Source organism: Vigna angularis, chromosome 5 (genome assembly GCF_016808095.1).
Source record: "Vigna angularis cultivar LongXiaoDou No.4 chromosome 5, ASM1680809v1, whole genome shotgun sequence".
In the NCBI taxonomy this organism is placed as follows: Eukaryota; Viridiplantae; Streptophyta; class Magnoliopsida; order Fabales; family Fabaceae; genus Vigna; species Vigna angularis.
In genome coordinates, this window is record NC_068974.1 from 19718929 (window position 1) to 19730311 (window position 11383).

At 42.8% G+C, this 11383-nt stretch overlaps 1 protein-coding gene and 1 non-coding gene across 2 annotated transcripts; one reads left to right on the forward strand and one right to left on the reverse strand.

Annotated features, from left to right (window-relative positions):
- Positions 1–249: 249 nt before the first annotated feature.
- Positions 250–445, reverse strand: LOC128197301 (U2 spliceosomal RNA). The gene has a single exon (XR_008249688.1). It is a non-coding gene; the product is annotated as a U2 spliceosomal RNA (small nuclear RNA).
- A 3822-nt stretch (positions 446–4267) lies between these two features.
- On the forward strand, positions 4268–5644 carry LOC108339244 (uncharacterized). Its single transcript, XM_052878169.1, has 2 exons — positions 4268–5309; positions 5403–5644. Exons 1-2 carry the CDS (start codon positions 4268–4270, stop codon positions 5642–5644), a joined length of 1284 nt encoding a protein of 427 aa, XP_052734129.1.
- The last annotated feature ends 5739 nt before the right edge of the window (positions 5645–11383 follow it).

Genomic DNA, 11383 nt, shown 5'->3' on the forward strand with positions numbered 1-11383 from the left:
TATGGATCAAAACTCAACTCTCAACTTTGAGACAATATTGAACACCAAGCCCAACCTAGAAAGCCTCAATGTTGTTTGTTCCACCACATTAATGCTCCCACTTGGGACATAAGCGGGAGTAACTCAGCTCATCAGTGGTCTGTCATCTTATCAGACAAACATCCTAATTTTCCATAGATAAACACTGCAACCCCAAATACACATTTGAACTATATTAGAGACACCAAATACACATTTGAACTATATTAGAGGGGATGCACCCGAACCTTGCAGTAGTGCAAAGCAGGGACAATGCTTAAGAGCCACAGCAGCAAGCTACTGTAGTTGGCCTTCTCCCTTAAAAAATAAATTTAATATCATGTGAACCAATGGTCCACATATCAGATATTAAACTGATAAGAACAGATACTACACTTGATCTTAGCCAAAAGGCCGAGAAAGGTATGATTTGTATTGAGTATGAATTCCAGTTTTATATTTTATGCTGCAGCTTCTTGTCAGAGTCTTGACAAATGTGGGACTGGGAGATAGTCAAAACTCTGAAACTGGTGAGTTCAAACAGACTCACTCGGAGAAACAACTTGGTTGAATATATTATTAGGTATTATGCTGTTTTTTCAATGCACTTAAGTTCATATGAAGAACTTTGGAATGAAATGTGTCTCAAGTTGGAAGAGAACAGATTGAATCCAAATTACTTCTGGAACATTACCCACTTAAAAAGGCTTATTATTTCAGCTTTGTTATTCAAATTTAAGATAAAAATTGAACTATTCTAGATAAAGCTTATTACATGGAGCCTCATATTAATTGTGTGGTCCTTTTGTAGTCAACACTGCCTTTTGGAAGTTGATCTCTGACAAATACACAAAGGGGCTGGAGTAACTCACCTCAACAATCTGACATCTTGGCAGAGAAGTTATATAAAGACATTGTTGTTTCATTTTCTTTAGGATGTGAGATATAATTACCACAAAATTTGCCGTAGTAGAGTACAGATTAGGATGTTTTATCTTTCACAAATTCATCTAATTATTCTATATTTCATAGAAGTGAAAAAAAGATTGAAACTATTAAAATCTTGTATTTGCGATCATTCTCTGCAACTTCCTAGTATTGACAAAATGTCTTTTCTTGTTTATTGTCATTTCACAATATGACTAATTTTTCTTTTATTACTAAGTGTAAGACCTTGGAAAATTAAACCAGTCTCCACCTGTTAAATCACAATTAATGCACTGAAAACCTTCTCTGATTCATTAAAAACCCACTATCTTAACTCTGCAACTTCTGCCAAGTGTCACAAAGGGAATGTTCTGAAATTTGTAGTGGAAGACAAGTGTCAGCAAGAGAACGGACGTTGGTTTTTAAACAAAAATGATTTTTCTGAAGTCCGCGTCACTCCTTGCATGCACTCTTCTTCTTCCTCAGAACTCAACCTTTCATTTTCTCCATCTTCTCTCTAGAAACCTTGTCCTTCTCTCTACTGTAACTCACCACCCTCTTCTCCGATCACGTTTCAGAAACCGTAGAACCATTCCCAGTGTCTTAAGCTTCGTTTTGAACCGATCATTTCAACGTTCTGGTACTGGTAAGTATTCTGCTTCTTAACCGTTCGTTCTGGCTAACATGCAAACCAAGATTCGGCTGCATGCAAGGGTAGAAATTAAATTCTTCTGCGTTTTCTTTTGGTTAGATTTAGTTGGAGAACTTAAGGAAAACGTTGAAGGTAGAAAGCCATAGTTGGACGAGTCAAAATCACACTCTTAGGACATTCACTACTGATCCAGGTAAGGGAAGCTTATTAAATTTAATTCGTATGCTTTTGTTTGTGCTGTATGGATGTTCTGAGAGTTGCGTGAAGCATGATCTGTGATGTTTGATTTTGATATATGATCATAAGTATGAGTTGATATATGGTGAATATGAAATGTACTATGATATGAGTATTTGAAAATATGAAATATATATGCTGAGAAATGAGTGAATGTAAGTGCAACTTTGAATATAAACTCCCCTATGATAACGTACGTTCGACATTAAACGGTTCTTGACCGTTTGGTGTTCTAGTAAACTTCTTTGAATTGGAATACTTTCATTTGGGAAGAATTCTGGTTGAGGATGAGCTGTGTCGGTCTTCTGCTTAGAGCTCATTATGAGCAGTGTCGATCTTACACATAGCAATCGTATTGAGTAGTGCTCGGTCTTACACCAAGCGCTCTTACTCTTTTCTTGAAAAATCCCTTGATGAAAAATAATGTTGGTCTAACTTCAATAGTGTTTTCTACCGTGCTCAGTCGTTTACTAGCATTGGATTCTTGTATGTAAACTCTACCAACTGGTCCTTCCGACAAGTTGACCAACCTTGATATTCCACGAACCGAACCTCAGGTCATCCATCTGTGTCGATCGACCGTGTCGAGCACCCTTGTTAATACAGGTCATCCATCTGTGTCGACCGACCGTGTCGAGCACCCTTGTTAATACAGGTCATCCATCTGTGTCAAACCGACCGTGTTGAGCACCCTTGTTAATACAGGTCATCCATCTGTGTCGACCGACCGTGTCGAGTACCCGTGTTATTACAGGTCGTCCATCTGGGTCGACCGACCGTGTTGAGCACCCTTGTTAATACAAGTCATCCATCTGGGTCGACCAACCGTGTCGAGCACCCGTGTTATTACAGGTCGTCCATCTGGGTCGACCGACCGTGTCGAGCACCCGTGTTAATACAGGTCGTCCATCTATCTGGTAGTCGATATTACTTTATTTTGGAACGGGGTAAATTCTTCGGTCTCGTTCCTCACGGTTGTCCTCGTTATAAAGAGGGTTGAACGTTCGTGATTTTATGTACTTGGACTGAAAGACAAAAATGAAAATAAAAGTGAAAGATTATAAATGATGAACATTATATGAGATGAATAAACGGTTGTTGGTTTTGAACGAACGTTCCAGGGAGGAACGACTCTTACATATATTGAATATTAAATTTGGTAAAGTATGACTGTGGGCATGCTAATGCTGGCTGTCCATCCTGATGTTCCGTGAGTACTCATCCTCACTTAGAGGGGGTAGGTCATGTGTGGGAACGGCAGGAGGTCCTTAGTCCATAAGTTAACATGGGCGACGTAAGAACAGACTAACCTCGAGTGGCAGCTGTCGAGTGTAATACAGTTACTACATCACTCGGGTGCAAGGACGCCTGTAGCTACACAGATTCATACAGTCCGGACGGTCCATCTAGTAATAGTTTTTGGATGATTATTTATGTTGAATTATTTTGCTATGTTTGGATTGATGAAATTTTTATGTTAATGTATGAATTAAATTACATAAGCTTACCCTTCGTTTTTCCTTGTGTTGTCCCTCGTCCTTGTACGTCCGTCTTGTCTTCGCGATGATCATCCATGTGGATGGGAGCAGATGGAAGTGAGCCACTGGAAGAGGCGCTGGAAGAAGAAAATTTGGAAGACGCGAGCCTCGTAGATGTGGAAGTCAAGGCCGAGCCTTAGCGCGCTCGTTGGTTTAGTTTTATATTATTTAAATCTAATTAGTGGACGTTCGGTTATTTTGGTTTTGTAAAACCGTTCGTCCTTGACTCTTCTAAAAATTTTCTACTGTATTGTATCCTTATTCTGTATGTTAAGCCGTTCGGTTTTTGAACCCACTGTTTTAGTGTAAGACTGCATTGTTTAACTGTTAATTGTAATTAATTCTAAATTATAGTTATTACTGTATTTTGGGATGTTACATTAGTGGTATCAGAGCAGTTTTGTTCTTTTAAGAACACTGTAGGTTATGAGTGCACTGTGTTTTTGCTGTGTGCTTAATATGTGTTTAATGAGTTATTTTTCAACTCTTTGAACATGACTAACGCTCGTTTTTCTCTGTTTTCAGAGAACAAATGGCTCCTAGACTTCCTCCTCCACCGCAACCTACTGAACCTGATACGTCCAACAACACTAGGTTGTTGGAGACAGTAATTGATAGACTGCAATAGCAGAATAATACTCTAATGGAACAGAACGCTACTCTGATGCAGCAAAATCAGAACGCTCTGCAGAGTTTGGAGGCCGCTCGCGCCAACTCTGAAGTGACACAGAGGCAGTTAATGGATATCCTTGCCGCTACCAGAAACACACCAGGAGCGTCCTCTTCTAACGCTACCCAACATGCTGAATGGAGTTTGGAGAGCTTTCTTCAACATCATCCCGCCAAGTTTAATGGATAATGCCTTCCTGATGAGGCAGATCAGTGGCTGCGGGACATGGAGAAGATTTATAATGCAAAGAGGTGCCCTGACGACAACAGATTGGCGTTTACTGAATACCTGCTGACTGGTGAGGCTAGCCACTGGTGGGCGAGCGTGAAGACTATCCTGACAGACGCTCATGCTCCCATCACTTGGGAAGTTTTCAGGAACAAATTTTATGAAGAGTATTTCCCAGACAGCGTTCGCTACGCCAAGGAAGTGGAGTTCCTTCAATTGGTGCAAGGGGGAAAGTTTGTATCGGAGTACACCAATACTTTCAAGCAGTTGTTGAGGTTCAACACTATGACCACTAGTGAAGAGTGGCAGTGTAGGAAGTTCGAGAATGGGTTAAGGAGCGACCTGAAGGTGTTGATATCAAGTTTATGCATTCGGTCATTTCCTGCCATGGTGGAGAGAGCCAAAGTACTGGAGAAGAATATGGCAGAGGTGGAACGACAAAAGAAGCAGCCACAGGTGGTTAGAGGACCGGTCGTATCCAGGGGTACTGCTAATCTGAGAAGTACTCCTTACACTCGTCCAAGTCAATCGAATACAAGTGGATCACGAGCGCTGGTCTCTGCCAGACAGTCTGGGCAGCCAGGAAACATTACTTGTTTCCAGTGTGGAGGACCACACTATCGTTCGTCCTGCCCTCAGCTGATAAGAGGTAAATTCTGCACTCGTTGTAGAAGAAATGGGCACTTGGAGAGTGAGTGCAACATGGGTGGACGCGCTGTGATGAGGCCACCGAATGCTGGGAGAAATCAACCAAGGGGAGGTGGACGAGCCCAAGCTGTTGGGCGTGTATATGCTTTGACTGGTGCAGAAGCAGCAAGTTCAGGTAATCTTATAACGGGTGAATGCTTGCTGTATGGTAGATCTTGCTGTGTATTGTTTGATTCGGGAGCAACACATTCCTTCATCTCGAAGGCGTGCGTTGGCAAACTGGGTTTAAAAGTGAGAGAGATGCAGTTTGACCTGGTGGTGTCAACCCCAGCGGCTGGCGAGGTTAGGACGTCCACTATGTGCGTCAGGTGTCCTATAGTAGTGGAAGGGCGTAAGTTTAAAGTTAATCTCATCTGCTTACCTCTTTAAGGTTTGGAGGTGATTTTAGGAATGGATTGGCTGACTACCAATCGTATTCTCATAGACTGTGGGGAGAAGGAGTTAATTTTTCCGAATGAAGAAGAGGAAGAATTATCAGTGACGCTCGGCCAGCTGAAAGAAGACATTATGGAGGGCGCCAGTTGTTTTCTGATTATGACGCACGAAGATCAGGAGTTCGGAAGTGTGAGGCAAGAACGATCGTCCAACAGTAAAGAACGATCGGTTGTAGATGATTTCCCGGACGTCTTTCCGGAAGAAATACCTGGACTTCCCCCTCCTCGTTAAGTTGAATTCACCATTGATTTGGTGACGACGACAGCACCTATCTCCGTTCAACCATATAGGATGTCACCAGCCGAATTGGTTGAACTTAAAGCGCAGATTGAAGAATTGATGGACAAACAGTTCATCAGGCCGAGCGTATCACCATGGGGAGTGCCTGTGCTTTTGGTGAAGAAGAAAGATGGCAGCTCGCGATTATGTATAGATTACAGGCAATTGAATAAGCTGACCATCAAGAACAAGTACCCACTACCGAGGATAGACGATTTACTGGATCAACTGAATGGGGCGACTGTATTCTCAAAGATTGACTTGCGGTCTGGATATCACCAAATCAGAGTTAAAGAGGAAGACATCCAGAAGACTGCTTTCAGATCTCGTTACGGACACTACGAGTATGTAGTGATGCTGTTCGGTGTGACGAACGCACCAGCAATCTTCATGGATTATATGAATAGGATATTTAGGCCGTATTTGGACAGATTTGTGGTCGTCTTCATAGATGATATTCTCATCTACTCCAAGACCCCGGTCGAGCACGAAGAACACTTAAGGGCAGTACTGAGCGTGTTGAGGGAAAAGGAGTTATATGCAAAGCTGTCCAAGTGTGAATTTTGGATGAAGGAGGTACCATTTTTGGGGCATGTAGTGTCGGCTGGAGGTATCTCTGTAGATCCAGCGAAAGTACGAGCGGTACTGGAATGGGAGAGTCCGCGTTCAGTCACTAAGGTGCGTAGTTTCGTGGGACTGGCGGGCTACTACAGACGTTTTATTGAAGGATTTGCTAAGATAGTGGCTCCGCTAACTCAGTTGACCCGGAAAGATCAGCCGTTCGCTTGGACCGATCGGTGTGAAGCGAGCTTCCAAGAGTTGAAGCATAAGTTGACGAGCGCCCCAGTGCTAGTCATTCCTGACACGTCCAAGCCCTTTGAAGTATACTGCGATGCATCTCACCAAGGGTTGGGTTGTGTGCTTATGCAAGAGAAGAGAGCGGTCGCTTATGCTTCTCGTCAATTGAAAGTTCATGAGAGAAATTATCCAACGCACGACCTGGAATTGGCGGCGGTCGTTTTCGCACTAAAGATTTGGAGGCATTACTTGTACGGATCCACATTTCAAGTCTTCAGTGACCACAAGAGCCTCAAGTATTTATTTGATCAGAAGGAGTTGAACATGAGGCAGCGGCGTTGGTTAGAGTTCTTAAAAGATTATGAGTTTGAACTGCTGTATCATCCTGAGAAGGCTAATGTAGTGGCGGACGCCCTAAGCAGGAAAGCAGTTCATGTCTCGGTTATGATGGTGAAGGAACTCAGTTTGATTGAAAGCTTTAGAGATTTAAGGTTGCAGTTCGAATTTGAACCGACCAGTATTAAGTGCTGCAACCTTAGTATATCCAGCGACGTGTTCGACCGGATCAGAGCGAAACAGCGAGAGGATGAAGAGTTGGTGTCGATCTTGAGTGCGCTCGGTACAGATAAAGCTAAGCATTTCAACACCGGGACGGACGGTCTTCTACGCTACATGGATAGGACGTGCGTTCCGAATGATGGTGAGCTGAAGAGAATTATTCTTGAGGAGGGTCATCACAGTCGTCTTAGCATGCACCCCAGCATGACTAAGATGTATCAAGACCTCAGGAAGTCGTTTTGGTGGCCTGGAATGAAGAGTGATGTCGCTCGCTTCGTGGCATCATGCTTAACTTGTCAAAGAGCAAAAGCAGAGCACTAGAGACCACGCGGCCTATTGCAGCAGCTGGAAATTCCTGAATGGAAGTGGGACAGCATCTCCATGGATTTCGTGACTCACCTACCACGTACGGTCAGAAATCATGACTCCATTTGGGTGATCGTGGATAGGTTAACGAAGAGCGCCCACTTCCTGGCAGTCAACTTGAAGATGTCAATGACCAATCTAGCCAAACTCTACATTCAGGAAATCGTTCGTCTACATGGAGTACCTTCGAGCATCATTTCTGACCGAGACACGAGATTCACATCTCGGTTTTGGCAATCGTTGCAAGGTGAATTGGGAAGCAAGCTGCAGATGAGTTCAGCCTATCACCCTCAGACGGACGGCCAATCTGAGAGGACAATCCAAACGCTGGAAGATTTACTGAGGACGTGCGTCCTAGATCACTTAGGCGCTTGGGATGAAGTCTTGCCACTGGTGGAATTCACGTATAATAATAGCTTTCAGGCTAGCATTGGAATGGCACCGTTTGAAGCTCTCTATGGTAGAAGATGTCGAACGCCCCTCTGTTGGTTCTAGGAAGGAGAGAACGTGCTAACTGGACCCGAACTTATCCAGCAGACGACTGAGAAAGTGAAGTTGATCCAGGAAAGATTGAAGACGTCCCTGAGCAGACAGAAGTCCTACGCGGACAAGCGAAGAAGACCTTTGGAGTTCGCCTCAGGAGATCATGTGTTCCTTCGACTCAATCCGATCACTGGAGTAGGCCGAGTCGTTCGTCCAAAGAAGCTCTCCCCCAAATTCATTGGACCGTATCAAATTCTGAGGAAGATTGGAACAGTAGCTTACGAGCTTGCCTTACCACCTCAACTGTCAAACCTTCACCCAGTCTTCCACGTTTCCCAACTTCGGAAGTACATAGCGAACCCATCTCACGTACTGGAGTTGGAAGACGTTCAACTACGTCAAGATCGAACGCTGGAGATGCAACCAGTCCGTGTGGAAGATAGTCGCACCAAGTACTACAAAGGAAAAGACGTTCGTCTAGTGAAGATGGTGTGGGACGCAAAGACTAGTGATTCAACGTGGGAAGTGGAGGACGCTATGAGGGGCTTGTATCCCCACTTATTTCCGGGTAAGTATTAATTTTCAAGGACGAAAATTTTTGTAGTTAGGGAGAATGTAAGACCTTGGAAAATTAAACCAGCCTCCACCTGTTAAATCACAATTAATGCACTGAAAACCTTCTCTAATTCATTAAAAACCCACTACCTTAACTCTGCAACTTCTGCCAAGTGTCACAAAGGGAATGCTCTGAAATTTGTAGTGGAAGACAAGTGTCAGCAAGAGAACGGACGTTGGTTTTTAAACAAAAATGATTTATCTGAAGTCCGCGTCACTCCCTGCATGCACTCTTCTTCTTTCTCAGAACTCAACCTTTCATTTTCTCCATCTTCTCTCTAGAAACCTTGTCCTTCTCTCTACTGTAACTCACCACCCTCTTCTCCGATCACGTTTCAGAAACCGTAGAACCATTCCCAGTGTCTTAAGCTTCGTTTTGAACCGATCATTTCAACGTTCTGGTACTGGTAAGTATTCTGCTTCTTAACCGTTCGTTCTGGCTAACATGCAAACCAAGATTCGGCTGCATGCAAGGGTAGAAATTAAATTCTTCTGCGTTTTCTTTTGGTTAGATTTAGTTGGAGAACTTAAGGAAAACGTTGAAGGTAGAAAGCCATAGTTGGACGAGTCAAAATCACACTCTTAGGACGTTCACTACTGATCCAGGTAAGGGAAGCTTATTAAATTTAATTCGTATGCTTTTGTTTGTGCTGTATGGATGTTCTGAGAGTTGCGTGAAGCATGATCTGTGATGTTTGATTTTGATATATGATCGTAAGTATGAGTTGATATATGGTGAATATGAAATGTACTATGATATGAGTATTTGAAAATATGAAATATATATGCTGAGAAATGAGTGAATGTAAGTGCAACTTTGAATATAAACTCCCCTATGATAACGTACGTTCGACATTAAACGGTTCTTGACCGTTTGGTGTTCTAGTAAACTTCTTTGAATTGGAATACTTTCATTTGGGAAGAACTCTGGTTGAGGATGAGCTGTGTCGGTCTTCTGCTTAGAGCTCATTATGAGCAGTGTCGATCTTACACATAGCAATCGTATTGAGTAGTGCTCGGTCTTACACCAAGCGCTCTTACTATTTTCTTGAAAAATCCCTTGATGAAAAATAGTGTTGGTCTAACTTCAATAGTGTTCTCTACCGTGCTCAGTCGTTTACTAGCATTGGATTCTTGTATGTAAACTCTACCAACTGGTCCTTCCGACAAGTTGACCAACCTTGATATTCTACGAACCGAACCTCAGGTCATCCATCTGTGTCGACCGACCGTGTCAAGCACCCTTGTTAATACAGGTCATCCATCTGTGTCGACCGACCGTGTCGAGCACCCTTGTTAATACAGGTCATCCATCTGTGTCGAACCGACCGTGTTGAGCACCCTTGTTAATACAGGTCATCCATCTGTGTCGACCGACCGTGTCGAGCACCCGTGTTATTACAGGTCGTCCATCTGGGTCGACCGACCGTGTTGAGCACCCTTGTTAATACAAGTCATCCATCTAGGTCGACCAACCGTGTCCAGCACCCGTGTTATTACAGGTCGTCCATCTGGGTCGACCGACCGTGTCGAGCACCCGTGTTAATACAGGTCGTCCATCTATCTGGTAGTCGGTATTACTTTATTTTGGAATGGGGTAAATTCTTCGGTCTCGTTCCTCACGGTTGTCCTCGTTATAAAGAGGGCTGAACGTTCGTGATTTTATGTACTTGGACTGAAAGACAAAAATGAAAATAAAAGTGAAAGATTATAAATGATGAACATTATATGAGATGAATAAACGGTTGTTGGTTTTGAACGAACGTTCCAGGGAGGAACGACTCTTACATATATTGAATATTAAATTTGGCAAAGTATGACTGTGGGCATGCTAATGCTGGCTGTCCATCCTGATGTTCCGTGAGTACTCATCCTCACTTAGAGGGGGTAGGTCATGTGTGGGAACGACAGGAGGTCCTTAGTCCATAAGTTAACATGGGCGACGTAAGAACGGACTAACCTCGAGTGGCAGCTGTCGAGTGTAATACAGTTACTACATCACTCGGGTGCAAGGACGCCTGTAGCTACACAGATTCATACAGTCCGGACGGTCCGTCTAGTAATAGTTTTTGGATGATTATTTATGTTGAATTATTTTGCTATGTTTGGATTGATGAAATTTTTATGTTAATGTATGAATTAAATTACATAAGCTTACCCTTCGTTTTTCCTTGTGTTGTCCCTCGTCCTTGTACGTCCGTCTTGTCTTCGCGATGATCATCCATGTGGATGGGAGCAGATGGAAGTGAGCCACTGGAAGAGGCGCTGGAAGAAGAAAATTTGGAAGACGCGAGCCTCGTAGATGTGGAAGTCAAGGCCGAGCCTTAGCGCGCTCGTTGGTTTAGTTTTATATTATTTAAATCTAATTAGTGGACGTTCGGTTATTTTGGTTTTGTAAAACCGTTCGTCCTTGACTCTTCTAAAATTTTTCTGCTGTATTGTATCCTTATTCTGTATGTTAAGCCGTTCGGTTTTTGAACCCACTGTTTTAGTGTAAGACTGCATTGTTTAACTGTTAATCGTAACTAATTCTAAATTATAGTTATTACTGTATTTTGGGATGTTACACTAAGGAATTACAAACATAGACATTTATAATCTCAAACAATTTACATAACACATTAATCAGGTGCAACTCCAGACCCAAAATAATCAATTCACAGTTGAATAATTTTAAGTGAAAGAGAAATAGCAGTATATATGTTAGGTACCTGGGTTAGGAACCTAACAATAACACTTTCTCGATGCAGATAAAAGAGATGAAAGAAAGAATTCTCTTATTTCAGAATGAATAAGCACTGTACAATGAATGGTTTGGGAGCATAACCTCCTGCTAGAGAGCATAACCTCCTCCCTCAGTATGACAAATCC

Bases quoted from the DNA above. Each gene is read 5' to 3' on its own strand.
- LOC108339244 (XM_052878169.1), top strand. From the start codon at position 4,268: ATGGAGAAGATTTATAATGCAAAGAGGTGCCCTGACGACAACAGATTG. The intron at 5,310-5,402 runs GTAAGTTTAAAG...GTATTCTCATAG, and splicing joins TCCTATAGTAGTGGAAGGGC to ACTGTGGGGAGAAGGAGTTA.